Here is a 15,323-nt window from a genome sequence, read left to right as displayed (position 1 = left end):
AAGACGATCTTCTGCGGTTTCTGGTGGATTTTGAGGATATATTTCTCCATTTTCTGGGGCTGAGGTGCCGATTTGAAAGTTGGAAGTGAGCGACTCATCATCTTCGACTGGCGACAAAGAGGTTTCCTCGAGGCCCGGTACTGATTGTTCTGTTTCATCATCGATGCTGGGGATGGTCAAGACGCGGCTGAATGTGCCTCGACATCTCTCGGCATGGCGTTTGCAGACATCTTTCCTGGTAAACCTGGCCTTGCAATTTTGGCATCTGAAAGGCCTTCGGCTATCACTTCCATGTCCTGGAAAGTGTGAGCATAGCAGATGAGCAGCTCGGAAGGGTGGGAACGAAGCCTACTTGACCGTTTGTGCCGTGCTAAGTTTTCCTGAGCCGAAAATCAGTACACTTTCAGGCCTTTGGAAAAAATAACCTACGTTTCTAGTGAACGTCTGAGAGCACTCCGTACAAGCAAAGGGTCGAGAACTCATCGTGGTTTTCATGCATCTTTTGTGTTTGGGTGAACGTTGATGGCGCTCAGTGCTCCATGACTAAGATGGTATCGGGTCCGTGCACACTCTCATCCGCTTCGATTGTTGCATATGTCATCAACGACATATTGGTTTTAGACATACCCTCTCAAGTGTCTGCGCTCGAGTAGGAAACGGAGGATTGGATAAAGCAATCGGACCAAAACAGATTCAAATATTCCCACACCTACTCATCATTCCCATTCTGTTGAAAGGCTTGTTGCGCTGAGTCTACAATCACTCTCCTTTGCCAATACTTTCGCCCTTCAGAAAGCATGAAATGCAGGCATGACGACTGGAGCCGAACACCAATAGGGCGTGACGAAGGGTAGCGCTCTTCAAGGCTTTCCTAGTAGCAAGTTGAGGTGAAGATACACCTTCAAATTTTATGTCATTCCGTCTCGATCAAATGAGCCTATGTTTATTCTCCTCTTAAATATAGATTCAGTTGGGTTTTCTGTCTCTTCAACAAGGTTCTTCCGCTAGCCACTGCGTTCCGTAGACTGATCTCAAACTAACTACGTGGCTTTAATTCTACCTGCTATCTTGTTCACTCTGCAGTCCTGCCCTAGTACATAATTCTACTCGACATCGGCATGATACTAAAGTTCACTCTGCTCATTATATGCTTTTAACTGGCTACAGAGCTCATACGTTGGTACAATCAATTGGGACTCGGCTTTCTGATTTCCGTTGAAACCCGCGCAAAGGATGAAAGACGGGGCGATAACCGCACGCACATTCGCCTTGCCTTTGGGAGGCATTTTAGGTCAGGAGTCAACTTCGTACTTCTGGACTTTGGAAAGACCAAAACAAAAAATAGTAAAAAATGACAAGACGCGTTTTCTTCAACAAGAATACAGCTTGTCTCCATCGTGAGTATATTTGGTGGTGTTGCAGTCTGTCCAACATGTATAGTTAGTTATGTCACCACTCCCATGGCCCCATCAGTCCCACCTTCGCCGACGATCAAACGGCGTGCTCATAAAGACCCCTGCCCTCCCGCCGTTTCAGGAGTCTCGGCCGCGCTCTCCGAAGTTGCACCAATCAGCAGGTCTCCATCCCATCAGGGACACCCCGCCGCGGCGAGTCAACTCCAACTCAATTCCTTACCTGGGGAGCTTACCCCCGACGCGGAGCTTGACAATTTGCGCCAACCGTTTCCTCCTTTTTTCTTTTCCCCGTGTTTGCTTCTCTTCTCTTGTTTTATTCCGCTGATGTTCAATCGCTGTCTGGAGTTCGAACCACGTAGATCGCATTTCCAGAATGTCGTTCAAGACTCTCCTGCCGCTGCTGGCGCTTGCGGGCGCGGGGTTTGCATGGCAGCACAAGACTGAGGCTGAAGTCCGCGATGCCCTCAAGTCCAACGATTTTAGCTTGGTAGCGTGTTAGTAACTCCACATATCGTCAGCTTATACCATCCTTCTCAAATGTGCTAACGACGTGAATAGTTGTTGCGGTAAGCCCCTTTGCAATAAGATGAGCCGATCGTCAAGAATATCGAAAGATCAGATGTTGTCATAGCATGTTAGCTTGGTGCTGACGAACCAAGCCCTCAACGTACACCACCCCTCACATCTGCGACGACATCCATTAACCCCGCCACAGCGACGCAAGCAAAGCCCTCGAGCAGCACTGGTCCGCCGTCGAGGAAGAGATCCCGAGTGCCTTGTCCGTCGACTGCCTGGCCTCTCCTTCGCTATGCGCCGATCTCGACGTCGTCTCATTCCCCGCCATCCGACTGTATCGCCAAGACGGCACGAAACACCACTTCCGCGGTCCTAGAAAGGCGTCCGAGTATGTCTCTTGCTCCACTGGCCGCGTCTATCATCCTTTGCTGAACACCATACTCCTCCAGAATCACCGCCTTTGTCCGCCGCATGCTCCGCCCCGCCGTGACTCCCCTCGACAAGAAATCTGTGACCTCCTTCCGTGACAACGACGAGGTTGTCATGATCGCGCACATGGCCGAGTCAGAGACGAACCTGCGCGAGCGCTTTGCAGATCTGGCCGAGCGGTACCGGGACCGCCACGCGTTCGGGCTGGCGACGGTCGACGAGACGCCGGGCCGGATCGGGTGCTATAACAATGCCGATGGGGCGTACCACATGACCTCGGAGCTGGACGACGTCGACGCCATGGAGAATCTGCTGCGCAAGTGCGCCTCGCAGCTCGTGCCGCGGTTGACGCGCCGCAACGAGGCAGAGCATCTGAGCGTTCGTGATCTCCTTCCCCCAGCTAATCTTGTGTTGCGGCATTGCTGACATTGAGAGGTATAGACCGGCAAGTCGCTGACCTACTTCTTCTCGAAGAGCGAGGAGAGCCTGGACGCGTGGACATCCGCCATCAAGCCCCTGGCGCGCAAGTACCATCAATACATCACCTTCGTGACGGTCGACCTCGGCGAGTATCCGGAAATGCCGGCCCTTTTTGGCCTGCCGGCAGACGCGAGCGAGGGTGTCGCTGTACAAAACCCGGCCGTCGGCCTGGCATTCCCTTTCAAGGGGGAGAAGGTCACGGTGGAGGCTGTAGAACAGCTCATCGTCGACATCTCCGAGGGGAACGCCGATGCTTGGCAGGTGGGCTCGCCGGCTTCAGAGGAGGATGTCGAGGAGGAGGTCCCGTCGCAGGCAGGTGAGCCGGAAGTGCCAAAGGAGAGTGTGGGAAAGAAGCAGGAGGTAGTTCAGGAGGAGGAGAAGACCGAGGCTCCAGAGACCGGGGAGAAGAAGGCCAAGGCGCACGATGAGCTGTGACGGAGACGTTATCACTAAACATCCAGACTCCTCTTTTCCCTCGAAAATAAAATAACCATTCTCAAAGCATATCGCTGTAATGGTCCTACGTTGATTATTTTGTTCGGAACCGGTCGAGTCGAAAACTTAGACCAGATATCTAAGAATAGAGATCGCCTGACGACAGCAGCTCAGTGCCCGGAAGTATGGCACGGACACTTTGGAAATGTATGGCAGACTAGGCCTGCAGGTTATGCAGCGAGCCCGTCCGGCACCGGGCCGTTGGTCTCCATGTCCAGCAACCGTCTTTGCCTCTTTAATCAACAAAGAGACGAGTCGGACTCAACCCTAACTTTATGCATCTGACTGCTATAGGACTTTACACGAACACCAGCCGGGGAGTCGGACTTGACCCCGACGGTCCCATCCCCATCGCGGCCGAAGCCCAGACCCTGCGGTATCGGACGTCGCTCCGGTCTCTCAATCTTTCGTTCCAGCCGAGTATCCCACCTCGGGGAGACGGCCTATGCTCCGATGTTGCCATCTCCGTCCCAAGTGAGCGTGAAGCTAGGGGAACGTTAACACCACTAACCCAAATATAATCTGAGAGCCATCGAATCCGGGACACGGGACGCGGCTCCTGGCTTGCCAACTCTCGTTACGGCCTAGTACGCTGTTTCGGGGACGCGGCCGTAGCTCCGACGCCGCCATTGATGCTATGGCCACGTGTAGTCGGGACCCGGACACGACTCCGAAGCTAGGTTACCATCCGCCGAGACTATGACAACTGCTGTAGTTGTCGTTCAGCACAAGTTCACAACTCTATCAACTGTAGTTGACAGGGTCTCATCGACCTCAGCCCAGCATCGGAAGAGCAACTTTCGCACCACGCTCACCGCCAACCCGTCTCTCTCAAACTTCCCGCTCATTGTTCCAACCTCCAACCCCTTACCAGCACCCAGCGGGAAACCGTCTAGTTTCACCTCATGACCAAAAACAAACGCAACTGGGCCATAGAGACTATCCCAGAAAGAGGCCCAAGATAACAACACCAAAGTTCATAAGCCGCCTTCTCCATTCGTCTTCAAGATCCGCGTCCTCCCCGCGCGGGATCTCGATCCTTCGTCCTTGGCACTTGCCCCAGTCAGACTTGTTGACTCGATAAGGCAACCTAGCCTAACCATCGCGAGCTGCGCCGCAATCCCATCGCAAAACCCGCGGCTTTAAATCTCGGTGACACGCCGCCGCACATCAGTCAATTGGCCCGCCACGGGGCGAGACTCGGTTCCTGCTAGATTCCTTCCCGATCCCTCGCCCTTGGCGCGATTGCCGACTAGGTTGGGATTGGCAGTTGGACGACGAGATGGCTATCAGGGACGAGTCTCAATTAGGCATGTCGGACTCCCCTCGCACTCCAATATGCCCTTCTCGCAACCAGCGGCCATCTTGACCCGGCGCCGCTCGTCAACCGCGACGGCATATAAACCAGCCAGTATGTCCAGGAGCACGCAATCCACAGCCGCCGTCACAACACCAGCCTGACGTTTAGACCCCTTTATAGTCTCTTACCGCACGGGGAACCAAATCCCGCTCTATATCGAATCCGCCGCCGAACACCAACATGCGTCTCGGACCCCTCCTCTTCGCCGCCCTTGCCGCCATCGCCGCGGCCGCCCCCAGCGCGGACGCGGGAGGCGAGGGCCACCTCGACAAGCGCGCGCCTACAAAGGCCGAGTGCTGCTGCTGCTACGGCGGGCCGTCGGTCGGCTGCGCCGCGGACCTCAACTGCTCTGGTATCACCGCCAGCATCTGCTTGGACACGCGGTGCCCCTTCAAATAGAGACACACACAAGACGGATTGAGTAGGAGATCATTATGACGGGGGCCGGACACGAAGCATACTGGGCTTGCGAGGCATTGCATGGCTGGCCATCAGTGGGAGGGGAAGACTGGCTGTTGTAATCACACGTCCTAAGCGATGGCAGCGGATATCATCGCGGAGAGCAGTCGGCGGTGTGGGCGATCAACCTCCTTATCGCCGGGTCAGCAACCACAAGTGCTCAGAGCCAAGAACTCTCTAAATCGAGATCTCTAGAGAAAAGAAAGTTTAAACCTCCCAAGACTCCATTCGTCGGTCGTGAAACCCCGACCCAGCTGGCAGCACGTCATCCATTCCTCGCCCCCTTCGAACCACCCCAAGGTTCTCTTCACCCTACGCAATCTGAGTGCATGCCCGACCCCGCTTGGAGGTATCTAAGGTCGCAAAGACCAAGGACAAAAGACTGTACAAAATCGTAAGAGTTTTGCATGGATCGGACGAATGGTTAATTTAAAGCCCATCCCGAAATCCTAGGGAACCAATGCCTGTCCTCTCTCTCGTCGGCTCCTTCCCTCCCTAGCTCTCGTGAGCGTTCTTATGACTTGACCACTCCGTCATCATGCAGAGGGAGAAGGGGAGTATAGTTTTGCGCGTGTATGCACACTGGAAAATTCTACTCCAGCAGCCCGCCTCATCGGGCCTACACAAGCTCCCTCCTGGCATGTTCCCTCCCCGCCACAATTAGGTTAGTGAACCGAGGGCAAGGTGTCTCGCATGATCAATCGATGACTGTTTGTTCGTGACGCAGAAAAAAAGCTTTTGAGTCTTTTTTGCCTGGTTAACAATCTCATTTCTACTGTGCTTTTTGACGCAAACTAGGCTGATGGATGCCGCGTCGCCCTGGGCGTGGTTTCCAGCCCATGGAGCTGCCGCTTGCTTTCTGGCCGCTAAGACCATGAAAGGAGACGATGCTGGAAGCAGAGAGCTCAGAGTGCCAATCTTCACATTCCAGCTCGGCTAGCAGGCCGTCTCTAGCTGCAAGTCTCTACGTAGCATCAGGGCTGAGGATTGGTTCCAAGACACCAAGGCCGCTGGGTATGGTCCCCTCTTACAAAAAGTCGCAAACTCGAATCGCATGCCATCGGAGTCGACTGCGGTAATCGAAAAGCCCAAATGCTACGAGAGCAGTCTTACTGCGTGCACAAACGGGCACACTCGAGGGCGAGTAACTGGGTGACGGTGGGGGGGGGGGGGGGGGGGGGTGGGTTGACGGTGGTATACAGAGTCCGGTTAGCAAGAGCAATCCCTGGAGCGTACCCAGAAACCGTCCACATGAAAACGAGTGATGTAAAAAATCAAGGATGTTTCGCGATTTAGTTGTCGTGTATGCTTCCTCTTCCCAAATAAACCCCCCTCCTTGCCAACCAAAAGCCTCCCAAGCCAAGTCTCCAAGCCCGCTCGTGTACAATGGAATACCCGGAGGCCACTGTCCCAGAGACGCAAACTGTGATTTTTTGTTGCTCCAACCCGAAAGAAATAAAATAAAAAACCGACCTCCCATGATATCTAAGATTGGTATGTTTCTCTAATCCCGTAAATCGCTCGCTACTCGCAAGGGGTTTCCCCAACGCGGAATGTTTCGTTGGCGGAAAGTGCAGAGAGTGCAGAGAGTGCGCGGCACGTCTCTGTGATGGGTTCGCGTCCGATGTCGAAAGGTACTAGGCAGTCTGGTCGTCGGTAGCGGCCTGTTCGGCGGCGGCGGCCTCGTCTCGACATCTTTGGCACATGCACCATCCACCGAGACTTCCCTTGGCCCATTCCCTGCGCTGCTCAACCGGGAGCGTGACGTCGCAGTAGTGGTTCAGCACCTCGTCTCCGGCCTTGAGGCCGCCCGGTACGTTGCCCACGATCTTTTCTTTCCGGGCCCAGAGCACCATGCGACCACCCCACTCCCATGTAACGTTCGGGTTGCAGTCGTGATTGGCCAGGCACCAGAAAGGATGTACCGCCGCAACGTCCGGCCGACCGTCTCGAGGGTTCTTGCGTGCCGACGCCGTGCCGCGGAACTTGCTGTAGAGCGTGTTTAGGACCCATAAGTCGTGTTCGTTGAGAGTGGCGTAAATGTCAACATCCATCTTCTCGAGGATGTGGAAAGGCGTCTCGATGTTGTATTTGAACGAGAAAGGCAACGTCCATTCGGGCGGCGGGTTTGCAAACGGTGATATCTCAATGTCGTTGGACGCCGACGGCACAAAATCGCCCCATATGTACTTGATCTGTGTCACGTCCAGCGGATGTATGCCTTGGTGGTTGGACATAGCCAGGACGCGGGCGAGTAGTAGCAGGTGCAAGGTCTCGTCCGCCTCCGACGCGTCGGGATCCTTGGCGATGGCATCGACATCCTTTTCGCAGACAGCAGGATGGTAGGTCTCTTGCGCCAGATCGTGGCAGTTTTGGCTGCAAAAGACTGTGTCGTAGCATTCCTCGCAGTTGACGGCGGCCGGCTCGCTGCCCAACGGCGGCAAGTCGGCGCTGCACGCGTCGCAGACCGGCTCCTTGAGGCGGTTGTTGGCGGTCAAGAGCGAGTACTCGTCCAAGACGGTTTCCCCCGGCGCAATATCTTCTTTGGCGAAGAGGCCCAGCTGGTTGCAGGTCGGTATGATCTCGTAGTCGTCCGTTTCGCTAGCTCCCTCCAACAAGACAGGGAGCTGGGACACCTGGACCGCGCATTTGGGCGCGAACTTGGATAGCTCGGTGTTGAGGAAGTCGAGAGACTCGGGCGCAAAGCGGTCGGGCTCGTACGAGTTCCAGGGGTAGACTTCTCTCCGGACGAGTCCCCATTCCGGGAGGACGTTGGGGTTGAAGTCTTTCCTGCGAAGCCTACGGCGAGCCATGTCCTTGATGTATCCCATCGTCTGGAGCAGCTCGTCGTTGTCGGGAGCAAGCGTCAGACCCCGCTCGCAGAAATCGTAGGCGCTCTTGAGGCATCCGCACAGTAGAAGGCTGAGTGCCAGAATTTGGAAAGCGCGCACGGAAGAGAGCTTGGCCACGTGTGCAACCAGACCAGCCTGGTCCTTGGGCTCATCGTCCACATAGTCGCTTCCGATGTTTAGTAAGTGCCCATGGTCGAGGACAAGGGGCAAAGGGTCCAGAGGACGTGACTGGAGACTTTCGACGGCTTGCTCGTGATACTCAAAGCCCTCATTGAGGACCTCGTCAGTCAGGAGCAGGGCCCGGTAGGCGTCACCCGCAGCGAGATCGGGGTAGGCCAACTCTGAGTGAACAACGGCCCGCTCCAGGTAGAGGATCAAGTCGTAAGGAAGGCCGGCTAGAGCATCGGTGAGATGCTGGCGACGCTCCAACAGCTGATTTGCGCGACGGGAGGCGTCGTCCTCCATGGGCGACTCGTTGCCTGTTGTCGCAGTGCTTGCTGTGGACATTGCGTTGGGAGAAACCAGTACAATGCGCTTGGGGCAGCACTATGCAGGGCCTGGGCTGCAACAGGTGCAAATGTGCCTGGTTAAAAAATGCAGAGAGCAAAAATAAAAAAATAAAAAGCCGCCGGGGGATCGAGATCGAAATCGAGATGGAAGCAAGTGACACTGACGTCAGTGAGGAGAACAACGATCCTGGTTCTGCTGGGCTCAAGGTCCAAGTCAGGCGGACGTGTGTCGTGGTACCTAACTGGAACACCGTCTCGGAGAACGGGACGGTGAGATGAACCTGAACCCTAGGAGAGAATGAGCCTGCTGGCGCGCGGCGGCGGCGGTGTCTCAAGGATTTTGATTTTGGGTTTTTTTGGCAAGGAGAACGGGGCAAGCCCACAAAGGTCAGACCACTTTATGGTAACCCTGCCTGGATCGGACCGCTGGAACGTCGAGATACGGCTCCCAGAAGCCGAAGACTAAGCGGACAAGTTGACGGAAGAAAGGAAGCGAAGGAATGGACCCGCGTAGAATGGTGTGCGTCCTTGTTCGTAACCCTGAGAAATGAACGTGGTTTGTTTTGGCCGAGGACGACGTCCAAAACGATGCCTCTTCCTTTTCTTTTTTACTCGCAACTTGTTTCCTCGCACTCGATTCTTCCTGACACTCTTGGCAGAAGGTTAGCCGGTTGATCCAGGTCAGTCCCGTTAAGACGGAAAACTGTGGCCTTGGTTGATAGCAGTTCCGTCCAGATGTGCCGTTTTTGAGGGGTGGCTAAAGGAAGTGACAGCCGCAAGACGGTTTTCTCGTCTGGGGAGAGGAGGGAAGAAATTTGCAACTCGACGATTGGATATTGGCGCGGATGGCAGTTCGTTGGTGCGCGATGACAAGTGGGGGGTTCTGGACCCTTGAAAAATGGAACTTCAGGGTCCTTTCGCGTGGAGGGGTAGAACTGCCCTGGTACTTGGACATTGCGTAGCAGCCGCTCCAGAAAACTGTCCGCAAGCGCAACACCGAACGAACCTTGAGGCAGTCCTGACGTTGAATCATGAGGCGCGACGCTGTGACTGGAGCAGAGAGCATCCGGGCATCCTTGTTTACGCTCCGATAGGGGGGGGGGGGCGTTGTGACCCTTAATTAGACACCACGATACCTGACCCTTCATTCGCAAAGGGCGGAGGGGTTTGGGGGGGGGTACCCTGGATAGTGGTAGGAGCAAAAGACGTAAACTAGACGTTTGCTCTCGTACCACCATAATGATAAGGAACCCTCGCTCAAGGGCCATCTCACGTACCGCAAGCCTGCTTGTGCTTTCCCCTCCCCCTCCCCCCCATGGGTTGCGTTTTGTCGCGAATTGGGTTAGGGACTTCTCCAAGGAGCACTATGCCCGGTGACGTCACGACCCTGAGCCCTTTTGCTTTCATCCCGTCATTTCCGTTTTGGCTTTTGCCTTATTTTTATGGGTTCCTGCTTCTTTCGCATCGGCCTTTGGCCGTGGCATTTCACATGCTAGCCCAGTGACGAGTCGAGACAAGCTTCAGTATGACACGAAATAGGCGCGCGTCATGGGGTTGTTGACGCCCGTAGCAGATCAACCTACCTGACCCCTCCAGAACTCCCTTCCGCGGCGTCGTCCCGAGCACACCGTTTTGCCGCCGTACCGAAGTTATTCCTGTCTTTTGTTTCTCTGGTTGTCCTTGTCAGTGCCTGATCGGCATCTGGGGCAGCAAGGAATGGCTTGGAGCAGCAGGGCAGCACGCAGAATGAGGCTTACTTACATGGGCCCTGGCACCCTCCCCGGTCGTCATAATGTCGCTGCGTTCTCGTCTCATTCGCGATAGGGGTCCAGTTGGTTGAGATTGCTGTCGCAATCAACCCCCCGGCCATTTGTTGCTCATCGTCAGTTTGGGAAATGTTAAAACGGGGAATCCTCCGCAGGCTCCGTCCCGTGGTCGCCAATGTACGGGCATCATGCGCCGTGCAGTGGATGGATTCGCGGCGTAGGGCACACCGCCGGAGATGATGCCCACATCCTGCAGGGTGCTGCGAACTGGACGCCTCTTACACATAAATCGACGATTTCGATCGTGTCACCTTTTGGCGCAACGCGCATCGCGAAAGAGAGCAGCCGGACCGTTTGTGGATGATGCTATCGCGGCGTTCCGTTTCAAAAAGCTGCGCTTCATAATTCAAGCACTGTGACCCGCCAATACCCCTCCCCTTTCCCCCCATCAAACTCGGGGCGATGACGACACAGTCCCCGCTGCAGCCGGACCAGGTTCCTGGTGAGCCCCCGCCCGCCCGGCCGCCGGCGGTTCTGTTTGTTCCCATGAATCGGGAAAGTAACGAGCCTCCGAGTCAGCCCGGCAGAGTGACGTCATTGTCAAGATGTCTCGATGCGCGGAGCAACGTTCTGACGCTCCATCGATTCCACACCCAGCTTTATCGCTGACTGGATTGAGTTTATCGGGAGGTCCTGCAGTAGTTCGTCGAGTCATGCAATGGTTTATCAAACGTGCCGCAACATATGACGCAGTCGTGCCTTGTTCTTGTCCTGAGCCCCGGCAGCATCCGTATTCAGCTGCGATTTCTAACCAATGACTGTTGCGAGCGCGAAAAAGGCTGAAGGCACATGACGAGACTTTTACTGTAACGGCGTGCAAAAATGGTCATGCACAAGCATCTGGGCTGGGTGACTGGGTGGGAGCATGGTGGTTAGTCGGATATGTCGTCAACTTGACATAACAAATGGTTTTTTGTCAGCAACAGTTAAGGCAGCGAATCCTAGACCATGCCCTCAGGTATCATCAGGTCACGGCAGTCGATGCATGGAGGCATGCGTTATCTCGGTCAGAAGACCGAGTTTGTCTCCATTGGGCTTCATCGATGATTGCGTGATCCCGGTTGCCGACGTGGGAAGCTTTGCCCCTTTCTTTGGACGTCTCCGTTAATGCTGCCGCCGGCAGTAGGACAACATGAGCACGTAAGTTCAACAGCCGCAATCGACGTAGGATTAGTCTACGTTCACCTCCATACTTGGTCGGTAGTTCGCAGCAGGAGGCGCACCGGTTCATGGGCCAGCCGTGTTCTAGGCTCCTTCCCCGGAGCGTTTGACACATGCCAAAGGCCTGCAACATAGCAACAACGTGGAGTCATAACGTGGTGAAATGGCTCGTTCGTCCCCGTAGTGCCGCATCGCGGTGTCGATCCTGAGGAACCGGCATCAGGGCCGGGTGAGCGCGACTAACCGACGGAAGCACAATACAGCGACGGACAAGCTTGCCGTGACTGCCACCGGGCGTCCGGCTATAGCATCCGACGAACCGGCAGCCCGGGCGATTGGCTGAACGAGGGCGGACCTGGCTCCTGAAACGTAGTCGGTATGTGCTGTACTGCGAATGGTCAGAGAGGCTCGCGTCAGACGAAAATGAGGCCTGGAAATCGACCGGCCCTGTGGCAGCAGGACGTTTGACGTCGACGTGGCTGTAGGTTTGAAGCCGGCAACGATTGTGTCCGCAGCCGACATATTGAGCCGGAGAATGTTTATTATTTTCCCCACCCCGGTGCAGCTTCTTCACATACTGCTGCCACTGAGAGGAAAGCGCACAAATCATCAGCTCCTGACGACGTCCCGCTGCGGTCTTCTGGGGAGGAAGAAACGAGCGGACAGCATCATGCATAGCGGCCATGTCCCGTGGCCCAACTGGGCCACCTTTATGGGCTTGTGGTGATAAGTCGTGACATCTGATGTCTCCTTTTCTCTTCCCATCCCATGCCATTCCGTTCGACTGTTTATCGGACTTGCCTCATGCAAGCAAATGAGCCAAGCGCGAAGAATGGCGAGACGACAGGTAACGGTTGGGCCTTCCTCCGAGCAATCGCCGGTTGGACGCACCGGAGCTCCTACCTCATCCACGTGGGCTTTGTCCCTACCACGTTTGGTGCCTGCTTGCCGCTTGTCTGGCTGTCACTTGGGCATTGGAGAGGCAGGAGAGGATCACTGTGCAGTGTGCCTGCTTTGTCCGGGTCATCCAGCTCTTGCCAAAATAAGTTAAACATAGATGAAACAATAAAAATGAGAAAGACAAGCCGACAACCGAGAATGGAAACCCAAGTCTCCATTCTCTGGCTTCATCCCCTGCTTAGGTTTCAATATCGCTGACCCTGTCTTGTTTGCGCTTCCTGCGGCCGACTTCCAATGTCAACAAACCCACGGGATGCACGGGAGCGAAGAGCACCGACCCTGAGGAACACTGGACCGTCCCGCCGTCCTCCTTCCGCTAGGGTGCTTCCATGCTCTCTAGTGGCGGCGCTGCCATCCCGACGGCCGAGCTGGCTCAACACCGCACCTCAGTCATGCCCGTGGGCCGCACGCCGTCGAGTGCACCACGCCCAGCCATCGTCTTGGCGCGTCGCCACAAATCATCCCATCCCACCAACAATGTTCCACTCCCCAATCACCTCACCACCCGCCAGCCATCCGATAGCCAGACAGAGACAGACAGACGAAAAGACGGACACACGGACAGACGGACCTCACCTAGTACTGGATGGCGACGCTGACGGACGGGCTCTCCAATCCCGGACCAGAAACTCCTGGACACTGGCCGCACGATGACCTGTTGGCAAATCATCATTGTGTGTACCTTGCGGAAGCACGAGTCGATGGACAATTACCGCAGTAAGGTTTGCGAGCATGTCATTCGACGTCAGGGAGTCCGTCAGTACCTAGTGGCATCAACATCTCCCGTCTCTCCTTGCCGCTTCTCTCGTACATAGTAGTCCTTCTTTGCAATGCAGAGACGAATGGAGCAAAGAAGATACAAGGGGTGTACCGCAGCCGGCGTCCTCTTCGTGTGTCAACCATCAAAGTACCGACAAGTTCTTCCTCAGTGAGGCGTTGCTCCTGTTGCCTCGACAGCAACAAGTCGGGCATTCGAAATACATAATACCGCATTGTCTTCACTCACCACTAGTCCACAATAGCCGGTCCACTGGGAACATCGCTCACCCACCAGATCACACCCTTTTGCGCACCTCACCAAGGGTCAGGCTTCCCTGTTCCCGCCGTTATCGATCACAAATCGCTGGTGAGACGTACGAGTCGCCTGCATACATCCGCCCGCATTCGCCCCGGCCTGCACTAGGTATCTACACTATCTCCCGTCTGCTTATTACCACCAACCATCAAGTACGAATCGCTTCCCTACTCAACACTGACCACCAACCCAGCTGAATCGTTTCGATTTGGACAATCCAAGCTCAAAAGTCCAGCCTCGAACATAAAAAACGCATTAGTTCAAGCCACAGCCTGAGCTGCCGCCTCTGCCTCGTGCTTGTACCGTGCACTCTCCTTTCCTCCATCTGCCCCGGAAAAAAAAAGGACAAAATACCTTAGCCCCGCTATCGGTTTTTGTTTTTTGTTTTTATTCCCCATTTTCAGACATCTGGAAACATCCATGACCCATCTTGCCGCTTGATTCTTGGACCGACCCAACCCATCTCCTCGGCCCTTATTACCTGCCTCCCGTGTGCCAGTGCAGAGCAGAGAGAAAGAGAGAAAGTGCCACCCCCCGTCTCGAGCCATCTTCGTCTGAACCACCACACCACTGTCCTTGGACCTGCCAACCCAAAAGGATCACATCCGGCAGAACAAACTTGAAGTCGCGCAGCTTCTCCAATTTCGGACCACCCCTCTTTCTGCACCGACAGCAGACCGTTTTTCTTTCTCACCTTTTCCCCCCCTCTTCACAACCTTGCTTCCGACATCACACTTCCACGTCCCCCGCCTTCCACATACCCTTACCCCACCATGAGCAACAAGCAGCCGAACCTCTTCGCTTACCCGTCGGTTGACGACCTCGCGCCCGCTCTGCGATCCTACGTCATCCAAGCGCAAAATGCCGGCCTGAGCCGTCACGGTGCTTTCAAGGTCGCCGTCTCTGGCGGTTCCCTGCCCAAGACTTTGGCACAGGCACTCCTGTCCCCTTCCTCTGGTCCCGACGACCAAGTCCACTTTGGCAAGTGGGAGATTTTCTTCGCCGACGAGCGTGCCGTTCCCCTCGACCACGAAGACTCCAACTATGCCCTTCTCAAGAAGGAGCTTCTCGACAAGATCCCCGAGGATCTTGGCGCCCCGACCGTCCACCCCATCGACACCACCTACCTGAACGACACCCAGGAGCTTGCCGATCAGTACGAGAAGACCCTGGTTACCAGCTTCGCCAGCCGCGACAGCGTACGTCTGCCCATTTTCGACCTTTTGCTGTTGGGCTCCGGCCCTGACGGCCACACCTGCAGTCTGTTCCCCGGCCACGAGCTGCTGCGCGAGACCACCGCCTGGGTCGCCCCTATTGAGGACTCGCCCAAGCCTCCTCCCAAGCGCATCACTCTTACTCTCCCGGTTGTCAACCATGGCGTCAAGATTGCGTTTGTCGCCACCGGCGGCAGCAAGAAGGATATTATGAAGAGGATCTTTGAGCACGGCGATGGTCTTCCCTGCGCCCTCGTCAACGAGGGCGCCGGCGACCGCGTGAGCTGGTTCGTCGACAACGCTGCCGTCGAGGGTGTTAGCTACCCCCGTCGTCCCTTTTTGTGAGCAACACACTGTGATGGACGATCGGAGGGGGAAGTTGGACATGTGGAAGTCGACTGCGCATTAAAAAAATCATTGCTCATTTCAGCTAGACAGGGACTCGATAAACGGCACATGTTTGGAAGAGGTGGAGTTGTAAAGAGTATCATTCACAGACAACAGTCGGGCTGCTTGCGCGCGTCGCGGGTTTGGTCCCGGTATGTTTCTTACCATTTCTCAGGGTTCTCGCT

General features: G+C 55.4%; 4 protein-coding genes across 4 annotated transcripts; 3 read left to right on the top strand and 1 right to left on the bottom strand.

Moving 5' to 3' along the window:
- Positions 1 to 1,788: 1,788 nt before the first annotated feature.
- On the top strand, positions 1,789 to 3,275 carry ColSpa_04198 (protein disulfide-isomerase; the record flags this gene model as incomplete). Its single annotated transcript, XM_049270410.1, has 4 exons — positions 1,789 to 1,913; positions 2,131 to 2,319; positions 2,381 to 2,738; positions 2,802 to 3,275. The coding sequence occupies 4 exons, from the start codon at positions 1,789 to 1,791 to the stop codon at positions 3,273 to 3,275; spliced, it is 1,146 nt and encodes a 381-aa protein (XP_049126367.1).
- A 1,600-nt stretch (positions 3,276 to 4,875) lies between these two features.
- On the top strand, positions 4,876 to 5,094 carry ColSpa_04197 (uncharacterized protein; the record flags this gene model as incomplete). The annotated part of the gene is made up of 1 exon (XM_049270409.1): positions 4,876 to 5,094. One exon carries the CDS (start codon positions 4,876 to 4,878, stop codon positions 5,092 to 5,094), a length of 219 nt encoding a protein of 72 aa, XP_049126366.1.
- Positions 5,095 to 6,791: 1,697 nt separating this feature from the next.
- Positions 6,792 to 8,513, bottom strand: ColSpa_04196 (uncharacterized protein; the record flags this gene model as incomplete). Its single annotated transcript, XM_049270408.1, has 1 exon — positions 6,792 to 8,513. One exon carries the CDS (start codon positions 8,511 to 8,513, stop codon positions 6,792 to 6,794), a length of 1,722 nt encoding a protein of 573 aa, XP_049126365.1.
- A 5,797-nt stretch (positions 8,514 to 14,310) lies between these two features.
- Positions 14,311 to 15,096, top strand: ColSpa_04195 (putative 6-phosphogluconolactonase; the record flags this gene model as incomplete). Its single annotated transcript, XM_049270407.1, has 1 exon — positions 14,311 to 15,096. The coding sequence occupies one exon, from the start codon at positions 14,311 to 14,313 to the stop codon at positions 15,094 to 15,096; it is 786 nt and encodes a 261-aa protein (XP_049126364.1).
- Between the last annotated feature and the right edge of the window lie 227 nt (positions 15,097 to 15,323).

This window comes from Colletotrichum spaethianum (genome assembly GCF_022836535.1).
Source record: "Colletotrichum spaethianum MAFF 239500 DNA, contig08, whole genome shotgun sequence".
NCBI classification, from domain to species: domain Eukaryota; kingdom Fungi; phylum Ascomycota; class Sordariomycetes; order Glomerellales; family Glomerellaceae; genus Colletotrichum; species Colletotrichum spaethianum.
The sequence above is the reverse complement of the archived record's forward strand: the minus strand, read 5'-3'. Positions and strand labels throughout refer to the sequence as shown.